The sequence below is a fragment of the Colias croceus genome, chromosome 13 (assembly GCF_905220415.1).
Source record: "Colias croceus chromosome 13, ilColCroc2.1".
NCBI classification, from domain to species: Eukaryota; Metazoa; Arthropoda; class Insecta; order Lepidoptera; family Pieridae; genus Colias; species Colias croceus.
In genome coordinates, this window is record NC_059549.1 from 5,272,082 (window position 1) to 5,288,354 (window position 16,273).

General features: G+C 30.4%; 1 protein-coding gene across 1 annotated transcript in view; it reads left to right on the forward strand.

Moving 5' to 3' along the window:
• Positions 1-15,877, forward strand: part of LOC123696630 — a 28,257-nt gene extending 12,380 nt beyond the window's left edge. The window contains exons 4-12 of the mRNA XM_045642949.1: positions 9,940-10,027; positions 10,918-11,022; positions 11,188-11,324; positions 11,825-12,028; positions 12,527-12,838; positions 13,316-13,406; positions 14,235-14,335; positions 14,759-14,827; positions 15,647-15,877. Coding sequence (XP_045498905.1) covers positions 9,940-10,027; positions 10,918-11,022; positions 11,188-11,324; positions 11,825-12,028; positions 12,527-12,838; positions 13,316-13,406; positions 14,235-14,335; positions 14,759-14,827; positions 15,647-15,745 — 1,206 coding nt within the window. The 3' untranslated portion in view covers positions 15,746-15,877. The remainder of the gene's footprint in view (positions 1-9,939; positions 10,028-10,917; positions 11,023-11,187; positions 11,325-11,824; positions 12,029-12,526; positions 12,839-13,315; positions 13,407-14,234; positions 14,336-14,758; positions 14,828-15,646) is intronic.
• Positions 15,878-16,273: the final 396 nt, after the last annotated feature.

Sequence of the window (16,273 nt, forward strand, 5' to 3'; positions counted from 1 at the left end):
AACAACGAAAGTAAATGATTTGTGCTAAAAATCTTGTTTTTCATAGTATTGTAGTTACGGTTCAGAGATCACTTACCTTTGTGTTAACAAGAAATATTAATTTCAAGAAATTTTGTTTTCCCTTCAGCTAAGAAATTAAGAAATTTCCTAGTATCGATCAGTTGGCCAAAATGGTTTTAATTAAGTCTGTTATGAATATAAATATTCAAAGAAAACGTTGTTTGTGTTAAGGCTTTTACATGCGCTAATAACCTTGAGCATACTTGACGGATCTCAAACCTCTCACCCTGCACCTTCTTTTTTCCTCGCATTTTGTATTTATTTATTTATTTATTTATTTATTTATTTATTTATTTTATTAAAAACTTTTGGTACACATACAGTAAAAATCTTACAAAATTACAATGCAATTTGTCTTTCTTAATGCCTTATACATGGTTATATATATTATAAAACGTCTTTTTTAATGATTTATACAGGAAAAATTCTTTTTTTGGAGATTACATTAAAACAGATTTTTTTTTATCAATTATCTACCTATGACATTATTAACAAAAGATGTAATTAGAAAATATTAGACATATCCATTTTAATGATGATGATTTCTAGCAAATACATTACTGAGATAACATTTGATGACCTTAAATTATATTACATGATATTAAAACATTGTTACATTTTTTACTAGTTACAGCCAATTATTTTACTAATAACATTAATAAAACATACACTAATGATGTTCATTCGTGGATATTGCTTTTGTAATCTACATAATATTTATTATGAGTCTTGAAACCACAACTAGCAAAAAAAAAAAATAAATAAAATTCGAGACGACTACTACACAACTATACAATTTGAAAACAAATTCATCTCAGTATGCTTCAAAAAAAGTAAAATTGATTTATTTAAGATTAAATCGTTTTGTGTTCCAAATTAAATTCTTTACTAATACAAGATTAATAAGACTTATAACATTTCATACGATAACTTATTATCTACAAGTCATGCACTAACCAGATCGAAACAAAATGTGTACGTAAATGTGGGTAGAATAATTATTATTTGTACGTTACTGTAGCCGATAGCAGTTATACACTCCGTGCTAGTCTAAGACTGTGTTACGGCAGAATATACGCTCTCGCCTCACAAATAAAGCACATAATTACACTTGTTAGGCTGATAGTTTTTTCAAAGCAAGTCGTTTTAATGCACAGTATATGCAATAAAATAAGATTAAATGCATTACAAAAATAAAAAGTAACTAACTTATTTTATGAGTATGATATTTTCCATGTAACAAAAATATCCGAATTTCCTATTTAAATAAGGTCTAGCAATAATACGTGAATAAATTAAACAAGTTATATATTATATATTGTTATTATTATATATTATATAAATATATTTATATATATATATGTTATATATTGTTAATAAGATGAAGTAATATGTGTGTATAGGTATATTATAAATTTAAATATATAGTATATATGTATTCTATTATTATTATTATTATTCAATTAGATAAGAATAGGTATTTATATATAACATAAAATATTTAAATAATATTACCCAATATAAGATTTTCAGTCCCAACATAGTCAAAATTGCGTAGGTATTCTTCCAACAATCTTCCACACACAAATTTAGTCTTGTCCCTCATGTTCAAGTTCTTATTGAATTTATTGTATAATAAGGGTGCTAGATAATATGAAAACCCCTGTGCAAAGATGGTTTTGCAAAACGGTACAAGGTACGTACGTTTTCTTTTATCTAAATTATTGTTTGGTTGGCTGTGTTGTCTAAGTATAATATTTTTAATGTATAGTTGGCGGACGGTAAGTAATGAGCATTCCGAGTAAAGTTGACTTGTTGGATAGCGCATAGGCTTAAAATTGAGTACCTTAAGAATACATCGTTGTGTTCTTTCTAACTTAATTAGCGAAGTTTTTTTGGCGCCACCCCAAGCAGTAATACCGTAGCACAATAAAGACTGGCATAGAGATGTATATACAAGCCTGCTAGTTTTTTTGTCCTTAAGGAGCCTTACTTTTTTAAAAAGCGGAATTAATTTACGGATACGATTTTTTAGTTCGTCAATATGTGGCTTCCAATTAAGATTTTTGTCTATCAATAAGCCAAGGTATTTTATATGATTGGTTGAAGAGAGAATAGAACATTCGCAATTTTTATTGTAATTGCTGCACGTATGTACTTTTAAATTAAGATTACTATTTGGTAGACTACTATTACTTATTGAAAACTATAAATATTTTGTTTTTTTGATATTAAGTGTAAGTAAATTCATCTGAAGTTGTTTAGTTATTTCATTCATGCTTTTTTCCGCTGTATTATATACATTTTCCCAACTATTACCTGTCACTAACAAAACCGTATCATCAGCAAAGGTTATTATTTTAGTATTGTAAAGTTTAATCCTACAAAGATAATCAATATATATTAAAAATAGAGTGGGACCAAGAACAGAACCCTGGGGAACGCCGAATTTAACCAATTCTTTACTGCTATTATAATTTCCAAGTGTAACGCTTTGATACCTTTCAGAGAGATAATCTTTGAACAGTGCTAATGGAATACCACGAATTCCAATACACTCCAACTTTACCAAAAGGAGCGGAATTGAAACGGTATCAAAAGCTTTACTTAAGTCCAAAAAGATGCCTAAGCATTTAGATTTGTTATCTAGAGCTCGAGCTACATGTGTAACAACGTCCTCAATGGCATCTGTTGTCGATTTTTTTGCTCTAAAACCATACTGGTTATTCGAAAGAATGTTATATTTCTCTAAAAACCCTTTAAGCCGAACATTTATGAGTTTCTCTAATATTTTAGCAAAAGTTGGCAGTAGTGAGATCGGGCGATAATTTGTAATACTACCTTTATCACCTGTTTTGTATATAGGTATTACGATTGATTCCTTTAATAATTTTGGAAATATTCCCTGAGAAAAGCAAAGATTACACATGTGACAGATTGGTGTACATAAAATATTTATTGTCTTTTTTAAAAATATTGCAGATATACCATCCCATGATGACGATGATGAATTTTTTAACGATGCCACAATTTTTTTAATTTCTCCAACATCAGTATGCAATAATGAAAATGAGTTAGATAAAGTAAAGGAGGACTTGTAATTTTGCGCTAAAGTATCTTGACTAATTTTAATTTCATTCAAAATATTCTCTGCAAGTTCGCTGCCTACATTGATAAAGAAGTCGTTTACTGTATTGGCAGATTGCTGTGGCGTACTTTCAATTCGACATAGATCATGATGGACATCCTTACTGTTGTTATTCATTATACCACAGACTCTTTTAATAGTATTCCATTGCTTTTTGATGTTGGATTTATTTAATTGTAATTCACTTCGGTCATAATCATTCTTTAACTTATGTAACAAATTATTACAGCAATTTCTGTAGCGTTTATACGTTATTGCTAAATTTAAGTCCTGATGATATTTTTTGTGTCGTCGATGAAGAGTATCACGGAACCTCATACAACGTAAGAGGCCTGACGTGATCCACGGTTGCTTAATTTGTTGTCTATTTGATGATATTCGTGTACATTTTTCCAAAACTTCCGTGACATTCTTTATCAACATGATAGTAACTATTTCTGGATCAGACCGTTCCAGTAAGTCTGTCCAGTTTACCTCGGATAATAGTCTTACCGCTTTCGCATAATTAATTTTTCTTTGTGCAAGTTTCGAACGTTTTAGTGAAAATTGCTCAGAAGCTACCACTGCCATGAAAAGCGAATTATGATCAGTAATGGAAGATACACAAATAGCAGTCCGAACTTTTATCTTAGATTTAAAAAGATGCTAATCAGTGAAACAAAAAATCCTCGTCAGGGACTGTTGTGTAACTGATAATTTATTAAACACAAAATTTTCAGAGCTCTAAGTCAGCAGGTTACGAAGTTTATAGAGTATTTGCGGAAAAATCGATGACCACGGCACATTTTTTTTCTAGAAATCTATAAACTTTGGAAAAAAGTCCTCGCGAGCAATTAAAGATCAAAGACCATCCTATTTTATATATTTTTTTCGGTATTGTGCTTTATGTTGTACCAGACTTTATAGAGGTTGAACATTGTCGAAATTGCCGGGTAACGCCTTAATATTGAATTCCTAATCGCTTCTTCCTTTACATTTTTGATAATAACTACCTATTATGAAACTATACATAGTTAACTAAAACATTTATTTATTCAATTAGACTTCTTCTAGAATTATTTAATCAATTAATATTCTTGTTCGTAAATTTTGTTTTTGATTTAAATTAAACATTTTTTACAAATTTTTAACTTATACGTAGAATATAAAAGAATTATATATCTTGATAAATGCATTTGAATTTACTTTATTTTATGTGATTCTTGTCTAGCCGTTAAACACCTTTATTTAAGAGACCGCTTTGTTTAAACTAATGGCTACAGTATTTCATCTCGAGTACTTTGCTCCTAGAATAATTTTAGGTCTTTAAACTAATTTATGCCCTTATCTCTGGATTAAGCTAGAATTGCTCTGATGAAATGAACTTTTATAGTAAATTTTAACGTTTAGTTAAAAAAAATATATAACTTAAACATATTTTCAGTTTATTAAATAAATAAAAAGGTTGCCTGGAAGAAATTCTTCCCAAATTGTACTATAATTATGTAGTTATCTTTGTTATTGTTTTATGTGCATACTGTACAATAAAGTGTTTTTTTTTATAAATATATAAATGTTCCGTTACTATAGGAAAAGTAGGGTTACAGTATATAATACGCAAATGATATAGTGAATGGAAAAATATGTAGGTATATGATAATATTATGAATACAAGAAAGCAATACATACTTCCTTATTATAACAGGTTGTAATGGAAATGTAATAATTTAATTACGTGTTTTGAATTAATAGGAATGTTATTTACGTATTCAGTAGGTAGGTATGTACTGACTATCGTGATATTAATTCATATTCTAACCTCGTTTTTATCTAGAACTAGCGGTCCGCCCCGGCTTCGCCCGTGGTACATATTCACGTTTTCTCTACATAAGAACCATCCTCGTACCTCAAGGAATATAATAAAAAAAGAATTAAAGAAATCGGTTCAGCTGTTCTAAAGTTATGCGCTTACCAACACATTTTGGAATTCATTTTTATATTATAGATTAAAATTTTAATTAAAATTATTCTACCTTATAAAATTTTGAAATGTAGGTAGTAAAGATTAATATGGTTGAAAAAATATCTATGTATAGATAAAAAAATAAATTATGTATTTGTAGGACACAACTCTAATAAAACACAGTCAGCAAAGATGAAAGAAATCGATCAAAATCTCTACATCACTTTTACATTCAACACGTTGAAATTTCAATACAAATCCAATTAATATATGAATCTATACAATATACATAATACCTACCGAACACTGATCAGTATAAAAAGTAAATAAAATAATAATTCGTAACACGATAGAGTCAGCATGAATCTCTATATATCTGAATGTTGTGCTGAAAATAATAAAATAATTGATTTAAATTTATTTGTGACTAAGAGTTCGTGCAAGATAGTAATGGAACATCATAAATATAGTGTTGTATGTCTTCGTTTTGGTTGTGGTCGGTATGTGTCGTTGTTACTGAGCGACTGAGCGTCAAATGGTACAACTTGATAATTCTCAATACTAAAAGATTGATTATCGCGCCTTATTGTATTCTAATGTGGAAAATACCAATGTGAATTGATAGGTAACTCAAGAATATTATTAACTCTACATTCAAGCTACGTACATACTATCCAGGTGCAACAATTATATCTGCTACCTATTCATGTTCTTTTATTAAGCTATTGCATAGCTTCTATCGCGGGCCTTGAGCGCGGCGACCGAACCGAGAAATTCCGTAACTAAAAAACCTCACGTTCCCCACTCCGACGGGAGGAGGTGTGGATTGAAGGCATAGCATGCAATAGCTTTACCGCGGCAGTCCCCGAGGGCCACACGTCGTTTTTTAAGAAATAACTTTCCATCCACGCCTTCGCCCACTTTATCTAAAACCTAATAAACTATATATTATGTACTAAAACCTGCCTCGAGAATCACTATACATAATATTATTATCTACTAAAAAACTCATCAAAATCTGTTGAGTAATTTTAAAGCATACAGACCAGACAGCGCAAAGGGACTGTAAAATGAACATACTTTATAGTATTTATGGGTGATTATACAAAAATGGGGTAACTTTTAAGGATATTTTGTTTACTATATTTTTTATATCAGATTATTACAAATTAGGGTGTATGTGATAGCTAATCTAATGAATATATTGTTCCAAATCGGGCCAGCCACTTTTTTAGGTAGATTGTGAGATATTTTAAATTTTCTGGATTTGGCCTCCAGGGGACTGACAAGGCTAACATAGTACTGATAAAAAACACAATTTTGTAATATTCTTAAAGAAATTCAATGAAAATTACTACAAATCTCTCAGTTTTAATAATGGCACATGTCTTTTAAGTATTAAAATCACTTAGTTACATTTAAAAATGATAATTTATAATATATTGTGATACTGGGAAAAAACAATGTCTCAATTTTCAAAACAGCCTTCTGACATTTAACGCAACGTGAATATTCTTACTCTCTTACTTAACTTACTACTTTGACTTAGTTTTACTTAATATTTCAAGTAATTCACAAACAATAGAAACAAAAAAAACGGCCAAGTGCGAATTGGACTCCTAACAAACCTATTTTTTATTATGTTTGTAACTTAAAATTTACACTTTTAGCAATTTTTCCTTTATTTGTGTTATAAGACGTTGCTTTTTACCATATTTTAAGACTGTATACACGGCAAGCATCCTGTGTATTTTTTTATTCCCTTGCGAATATTTAATTTTGCGGAAATTTGCAGTATTCACGGATGTAGGTATCTTTTTTGCGTTGCGTTATAAGTTTCATTTTTTTACAGCCCCAAGGGTTCTTAATGTTGAGTATTCAATATTAATTTCAGTTTGATACCTCCACGCGCTTCAAAAAAACGTCTTAACAGACAAAGTGATCCTATAAGGGTTCTGTTTTTTCCTTTTGAGGTTCGGAGCCCTAAAAATCTAACATTATTTATGTTAAAAGTACTAATTTTCATAAAATGGATCATGGTTTTTAACCAAAGGCTTGAATGAAAGTCTCGTCTGAGTTTTCATAAGAGCCTTTTGACATTTTTATAATGTTATTAAAATAATTAACTTTTATGATATTTTGAGGTAATTTTACTTCACAATATTATACATTTACGTATTTATCTAATAAATACATATAACAAGCTATGCCCTGAAAGCATCAAAATCAATAATTAAAATAAAATAAGATCTTTTAAATAAAATTATTAGTAGTTTGTTTCAATAGCTCTTTTCTTTGCTACTCTTTTCTAAATGTTTCTTCCCTAGTCAAATTCAGTTTCTTTTAGCGTGGCGCATGATGTTTTAAACTGAAATATCAAATAGAAATGCTTATACCAATAGCAATCAAGATAAAAGTTCTCAAAAACGATAGAATCATCAGTACTATGGGGCCGCGTCAGTCCACTGGCGCGATATCTGACATAGGACTGATGCCAGCGGACTGATAAAAAGGGACTTAATATGAGATTATAATCACAAATTATGTTTTTTTGCCTTATTTCTAATATCAACAAACTATATTTTTACAAATCATACTTAACCATGTATGAATGAAAATAAAAATCAGTTTAACAATAAAATAACGACTCACCATAGGACTGAAATGTTGACTGGCGCAGCACGAATTTAGAGGACAAACACAACCCTAGCGCTGGTACAGTTATGACGGCCATCAAAATATGGGATGCACAAGTAACTTCATTACCAACATTAATATTTAGACAGGGATTTGACCTCGACTTGGTGATATTTAGCGAGAATTTCAAATTTAAAAAACACACAACGGACTGACCAATAAAAACGATGACAAAGTTTATTTTTATTTTTTAAATAAAATGTTAAACATTTCGTTATGAAAGTTATACTATATAATACTATGTATATCAAAGATTGTCCTGAATTAGTAAGTTTTCTCTAATCAATGATAATGTTTATAAAATAGTCACTTGATTGTTGGTTTTCGGAGTTGTGACATGCCAAAGTACTGATTATTTAAGTATTAATTTTGTTTTTTTATCAATTTGTATTTTAAATAAAGAAGTGAAAGTGAGTGACCAAATAAAGGACGCTTTATTGTTTTAAAATAGATTGTTATTTGATTAAAATATAATAAGACGTTGTATAAATTGGCTGGTGACATTGAGTTACCCCATTTTTGTATAATGACCCATATATACATTCGATGTTTGTAAATCGTTTAGCAAGTAGAGTTTGATTTTGAACTGTTTGATCTAAGTTAAACTAAAACTTAATTGCCCAATGAAGCCCAATGTGCTTAGCATCACAAGATTCATTTAAGTTATCAAGTCAGATCACTTAGAAGTAGCTTAATTGGATCATGTCTCTGGAAATGTGCTGACTAAACTTAGCCTAAACATATACCTACTAAAAGTTCAGTTTGCAGACGAAAATTTGTTATTAGTTAAAGAAATTTGATTGTTATTTTTATTTTAAATATTATAATATAACATTTTGGAACATTTTGAAAGGTCTGAACATGATTTTCTTAAAGTATATAGATATACATTAGTATTTAAACGACATCTTTTTCTTTGTGTAATGTGTTGTAGTTCGATTTCTTTATTATTAGATATGGCTTGGTAAAGTTAGAGTTTTATATTAGATCTCTTTGTTTCATTCCGACTCGCAATTTTAGTATCTAATGTTTATACGTGTAGATACTACGATATTAGGTTTAGAGACATTTATTTCAAAAGAATTATGTATTTAATATTATGTATTTTATAAAAAAAATGGGATGTAAATTTTTCCATAACTGATTCATTAAACTCCGCATTTAGTTGAAATGATTTGTTATGTAACATTGTTTGCACTGTACATCCTAAATCAATCAAAAAGATACACAAAATCCCAGCCAATACACAACTGCTTTTGTCATATTTTACCATTCAAATTTATTCTAGGCTCAAAATATAGGTTCGGCTGTGCTTTACATACAAAGTCATTTGCGTTCACTGAGACATGCATAATTTATCTGCTTGGTGTCTGTGCATTAACTTCCTTATGTCGTTCAGAGCAGTAGTTCCAGAAAATTTCAATAGTTTTTGAGTCGCAAAGTACCTAGAAGTTTTTAATCTGTTTCTTTGAGTAACGGAACGGCACTGAATGTTTTATTACCACGCTAAAACTCGTGCACGTCACATTTTCTCAATCTCGTGTCACCTTGTTTATGAAGGGTTTTGTAATATAAATCTTGGAAGTTATTAGCCCGTTTTCCTTTTTACTATTCGTCTGACATGATTGCGTTTTGTTTAGCTAGAATTATAATTAATTGAAAGTCAGCTTTATTAATCAGAAAAATATTTTTATGCACAGAATTTTATATACCTAAACGAAATAATATCATTAATCACTACATAGTATAAAACAAAGTCGCTTTCTCTGTCCCTATGTCCCTATATCCATATGTATCTTTGTATGCTTAAATCTTTAAAACTACGCAACAGATTTTGATGCGGTTTTTTTAAATAGATAGAGTGATTCAAGAGGAAGGTTTTAGTATATAATTTATTAAGTTTTAGACAAAGCAGGCGAAGCCGCGGACGGTAAGCTAGTCTTTGTAATAAGTTTCTTAACATTTCCTATGTATAAAACGCAAGGCAAAGATTTCGTTTATCTTTGGTGTGCAATTCAAAGCTTAATTAGTTAATATATGCAGCAGTAACGTTCGTAATGTATAATTAACAGGTGATTTTCTTTGTTCCCAGGCTCCACAATTTATATCGTTTCAAGATGGAAAGTTGGGAGTCAACTTCGGCGGTTACCACGCTGGCATCGGTATTGGTGGGCTTTTAGGTGAGTGACTACTACTAAAATTATCTATGTGATTTTAGAAGTAAGTTTGGGTATCAGTTAATGGTTATAAAATAATTATATAGTCAACGATGATGCCGTTAATGTTATGCTGTCGAAATTATCACAATTATGAGAAGTACGAAAATGAATAATAATATTTATTCCACTTGCACACGAATAAGGATGGGCTGAAAGCTGCTTTCTTGGAAATCAAATGTTTCTACGAAACATGTGTTCCAAAAGTTAATTTTTATTTTTCCTGACGTATTTTGTATATAAACAAAATATTATTGTTGTTATATAACGTATAACAACATTTTATATCGTACTTAGTTTCTTCTTTGCACAACACATCAACACAGATTTATTACAAACTTGTGCAATTACTCGCTATTATTAAGATGACGATAATTATCTATTTCTTCATCACGAACGTGGTATGAAGTTTCATCAGTATCACATATTTTAACATACACTTATAAACTATTACGTTTTTTACCAATTTATAAAGTAGTACAGAAGTTAATTTATATAATTGAGAAATTATTTAGTTTATATCATATTGTTTAGCATAATAATTTACGTAAGGGATTTTAAAATAGTTTGTCTGGGTTTAGCAACTTTGAAATGGTGAAAATTGCTTACGTTAATGTTTGCTTTTGTAGACTAAAATTATGAGCAGGATTTATTTGATTGCTTAAGAGTTTGAAATCTCAAAAACGACATTAATGTTTCTATTCGTTCTTACACAAGCACAAATGTATAATATTCGTGAATGAAATGAATCGTTAGCTAATCCCAAAATAACACTTGTAGTAATAACTATAGCCCGCTAATATTAATTAAAATTATTGTGATACTTAGTTTTAGTAAGTATGTGTTTTTTACAGCCAATGGGACACGTGGAGGTCTGTTTGCAGAGGCTGGTACACCAACAGGACAGTTTGCAACTGCTGGCCTTGGCGGAACTGTTAATCAAAATGGAATAGCATCAGGTAAACACGAAATAAAGTATCATTTAACACCAATGTGGTAATTACTCAACGAAAGATTTTCTAAAGATGTGATGATGCCTGAATATCCATTTATTTTAAATGCTAGAAATAAACAAATTAAAGTCGTGTAGGGTTTTATTTATACTTAGTCTTATCTTATTAAAGGTGGACTTTTCGCCGGAGCAACAGCAGGCGGTAACTATCACGCATCAGCTGGTCTATCTGGAACCAGCGCCGGTAACAAAATTGGAAGTGGCTTTGCACAAGCACAAGCTGGAAATGTCGTCTCAACCAGCGCCCTGGTAGGTGAATCTCTAAGCGAGAGGATAAAGCGGAGGAAGGAAGAAAAACAAAAGCGAAAGAAAACCGAAAAAGCATTGAAGGCCAAAAATTTCACTGCATAATTCCATGTTGTTATTGTATCCTCGTTTTTACAATTGTGTTAACAGTACTTGATTATATGTTATAAGTTTAATCGTACAATAAATTGTTATAAAACAGACATGTCATTTACTAATATTAATTTAGTTATCAGGCTAGAAGCTAACCTTGCGTACGAAACGAGTAAAGGTAAAACTTACATATTAGCATGGATATAATAACTGAATGTAAATGAACTGTTGTATATACATGCACAAAGGAATGAAAGCAAAAAACACCATACAAAGTAGAATATTATCATCGTGCTTTGGCTGATGTTATGATGGGCTCAATGTCGCTATCCCACCCATTGTTTTTGTCTTGCACGTAAAATTAAGGAGTTATTTTTTACAAATTATAATGCATATTTAAAAATTTACAGGGAGGCCAAACCGGTGATAAAGGATCATCAGGATTTACGTATAGTGGTGTGAATAAACTAGAAGTAACACCTCTGAAAAGTGGTATTAATACCGAAGTTAATGTTGAATCTGCAAATGAAGTACAACCACATGAAACATCAAATATTGAAATAACCAAGACTATTGTTAGAGAAGATGTTCAATCTCCTCAAATAGTCAAAGAAGTGAGTAAAACATGGACACCACAGTATCGTATAAATGCTGAAAATCAATTTAATCCATTCCAAGATTTCTTTAGAAATATTTTTAGTTTCCCAATAGGATTGCCACGAACCAATAGTTTCTCAAAGGTTTGTCCAAATAGTGATACAGCACTTAAAAACCATCTACCACTACGTGTTTGTCAAACTAATAATACTATTTTTGTTTTTCTAGCAATATGTTAACCTCGTCTTCATATTGTTTTTAACAAAAATGTTATGTTTTATGTGTAATGATTTTGAAAACAAGCTATGTATTACTTTTTTCTTCCAAGTACACTAATTAGCCATCAGTTAAACATGATGTAAATGTTCGTTTTATGTTTGTGTTATTTAATGCTTTATTATTTTACGTACAGCTATATGTATTTTTTAGATACATACAATGTGATCGTATCTAACCATCATCAAAATCTATATCTGATAAATATCTATTGTTACAAATAATTTTATTTCAAACAGGTGTACGCAGATTCACAACCTCAAGTTTTTGAAAAGCATATCGTGCATACGCATTACAAACCAAGAAGAGCTCATTTTCGTAAAACCGCATTCCTCGGAGGTTATGTTGGTGGTCAAGGAGAAATTGTAGGACCAGCTCCTAATAGTGTTGTACAAACTGAACAACATGCTGAGAGAAGGGTAGATGTCGGTGTTGAAGCTAACGCTGGAGCTAATGTAGACGGACATATCAATGGGGGAGGAGTAAGAAAAGTTTATACTAAGGAAGTCACTGTGAACAAAAATCCAACTTTCTTCCGTGACATTTTTGATGTAAGTTGTTAAGTATATAAATTCCTAGTCAATAGATTCTTTAAAACAAAATATAGGCATTGGGCCATTTGAAACATAATATTGAAGTGGCAAAATTATTCTTTACTTATTGTTGAAGCACAAACACATAGTAGGTATGAACGAATTTATTGGCAATTTATTATATTATACGCATAACTAATATAGAGAACTTTACAAATTGTATTTTCCAATAATAAACAAACAACTTAATTTTCATTCCTATATCGTATACAATTTGCATTATTCGTGGTTCATTCACCACGAAGTCGAGGTTGATTCCCTCTTGGCTGAATCCAAATAACTTACTTCAAACGAATAGTCGATAGGTTAAACGGTCTCGGCAATATGTCCCCATTTCTCACGGGATCTCGCTTCTCAACTAAATGTAAATTGAGCTTAATATTATGAAGAATTTAAAAATCACATATCTCTTCAACTGATATTTCTTGTTTACAGATTCCAATTTCTACTTTGAAAGCAGTCGGTAATTTCCTTGGGAACACGGCATCACGTACGAACATATCTGTACAAAAATCTGTACAAACAGGTGTTTATTATTAAAAAACTCTGTTAATTCTAAGAAAAAAGTTCAACGATTACATACACATTTTTATGACTGTTAGAATAAGTTTTAGTGGTGACTGAATGTAACTAAGGCTAGTATGTAATTAGCGTTAATTATACACGAAAATGGGATTTTATAACAATATGTGAGTGTTTAAACACATAATATTACAGGTTTCTTATCTGCAAATTATTTTGTAGCTTAGTAATTATTATTCTTATGTTAAATTTCATATTATATCTAATGAAATATTATTGTATCCTAAAAATGTTACAGCCACGATTAATATTTGCACTAAACTCAGTATTGGTAGCACACAATGACAATGTTTAAGTTTTTTTATAAGTCTTTAATTAGATGCGACATACAAAAAATTGTGTTTACCGCAAAGAAAACTGTCTTTGCCATCTTCCTCTTTTATGGTTTTGTTTTTTTTTTGTGACCGTCGTAATTCTGCTCATGTTTTATTTAGAGTTTTATTAGGATTTCATGTTACGCCATCTTTTACGATGTGGTTTTTCTTATTTTCCACATAATTGAGTAATTAGATGTTACGGGAGGAAATATAAATGTTAAATCTGAGAGATTGTACAATCTGTGAGATGGATTAATGGAATAAGCTATTTCATATAGTGTAGGATTAAATACTAATTAGTTGAAACCCCAAGAGTTTTTATTAAAGCATCTTATCATGCATGGTAGCAGGTAGTACTTTATACATAACGCCGTCAAAAACGCGGTCGTGTGAATGACTTCTTATAATAATATCAACTATCTTACTATCTACTAATTCTATTTAATCCTCTACAGAATCTGAGCCGAAGCATGATTCATCGATATCTTCCTCTTCATCAGCTCATATTTCGGTAGACACACCGAGTGCATCATCTTTTATCGATGACATTTTATCTGTAAGTTCATTAATAACAAAAAGAACTACATTAACTTATCATTAACTCGGTTTTGTGAAAGATGACTTCTATAACACGAATTATTAAAATTGGTACAGCACAAAATAAATTTAAAACCCTTCGCTATTCTATGGATACCTATTATATCTAGTCAGTTAACGCTTTTAACTTTTAACCCTTTTCATTGTTTAATATCTATAGTTTTTTAAGTTTCTACTAATTTTATTTATTATGCAGTAATGGTGTTGGGATACATTGCTTACTCCTAATTTGACAGTATAACACCTTTATCGTGAAGAAAGAAGCATAAATGGTAAGTCTTTATAATAAAATTTTATCATCATAAAGTAAATTTTGTTCAAATGGAAAAACTTTATTGATCAAAATAATCTTTTACCTTTATTAAAAGTTATGTCTGTTTAGATTCCTATTAACACCCTCGGAGCAGTGAACAAATTCTTGGAAAACAATGTGGGCAGGAAAAATGTACAGGTAAGAATGTAAGATAAAAGCCTTCCGTGTAATCTATTTCGATTATATTACTAAGTCAATTATCAGGTTAACCGATAAATCCACATCTATTAGATATGTTGGAATGAAGAAATTCATAGGTTTTAATTTAATAAATAATTAAAACATGTTTTAGAAAAGTTGAAGCCCGTAGAGCGTCTTTCGGGTGGTACCCGGGCTAAAAAAGCTTATGTGGTAATCCAGATAAAAATCTATTCCTTTGCCAAATTTCATACAGATATAATTAGTTGAATAACTAATATCCGTACTTTTCCGTTCCAATCTTTCGCGTGTATGATATTAGTAAAACTATATAGTAGGTAGTACTAAGTAAAATTTTAAATTCCTTTCCCTCTTTTAAGCAAACGTATACCAAAAGACCTAGAATATTATTTTCAAAATGATATATCCAGGAAGAACTATCCGAGCTTAAATAATTAATTAATATTTTCTGGTACCACTGCAATAAAACGTAATGTTTTCTGCTTTTGCCACTTTTGTCTGTTTCATAATAAAATTGGGTCAAAAATTACAATACTGCCATTTATTAAGGTATATTATAAAGTAAATATACCTATAAGTATGTAGGTCTTCGATTGTGTTGTTTTATAAGACTCCAAATTGTATGTAATACAAACAACATGTCTTCACAAAAAACTCAACTCTCAAACTCAAACATAGGAAACTGGACTTCGTTTAAAAGCGCTTTTGAATCATCAAAATACGGAAATATAAAAATTTACCACCGGTTTGGAAAGCTTTTTAATATTACAACGATTTAAAAGATCCTTTCATTTATAGGTATTACATGAAGAAGGTGTCCAATCAAGAGTAAGGCGAGTTCCACACGGTCGTAGAAGGTATCACCAGCAGGTCGTCGTTGAAGACAGCCCACAATAAATGATCTAGATGGAATAATTTAGCATTTAGTTAGAAATATTTACACCTGTAAATACGTAAAAGCAATTTTAGTGATAGTTATAAAATTTTAGTGATAGGAAAAAAATCAATACGAATAAATAATTTTTGTAATGTTTTTGTTTTATTTAATAGTTTTGGAATTATATATTATTATGTACCTCTCATTTAACCTAGTACCTACATGATCAATATATTTTAACCTAATAGCTAATGAATACTATTGCCATGTCGACCTGGAGCTAAGAAATAAAGTAGACCTAAACAACACTTCTTTATACACTTATATATTAGGTACGCATCATCATCATCAGCCCATATGCGTTCCCACTGCTGGGACCCAAGCCTCCTATGAGGGTACAGTAGGGTACAGGCCATAAATCCACCACGCTGGCCAAAGTTAATAGATGTCGTCATGTCATCGAACTTCTTTGATCCAGCCAATGTTCAGGATATACAGAAAGTTAATCGCAAATTTAACGAAATAAGGCCGTAAATCATAGTAATTTT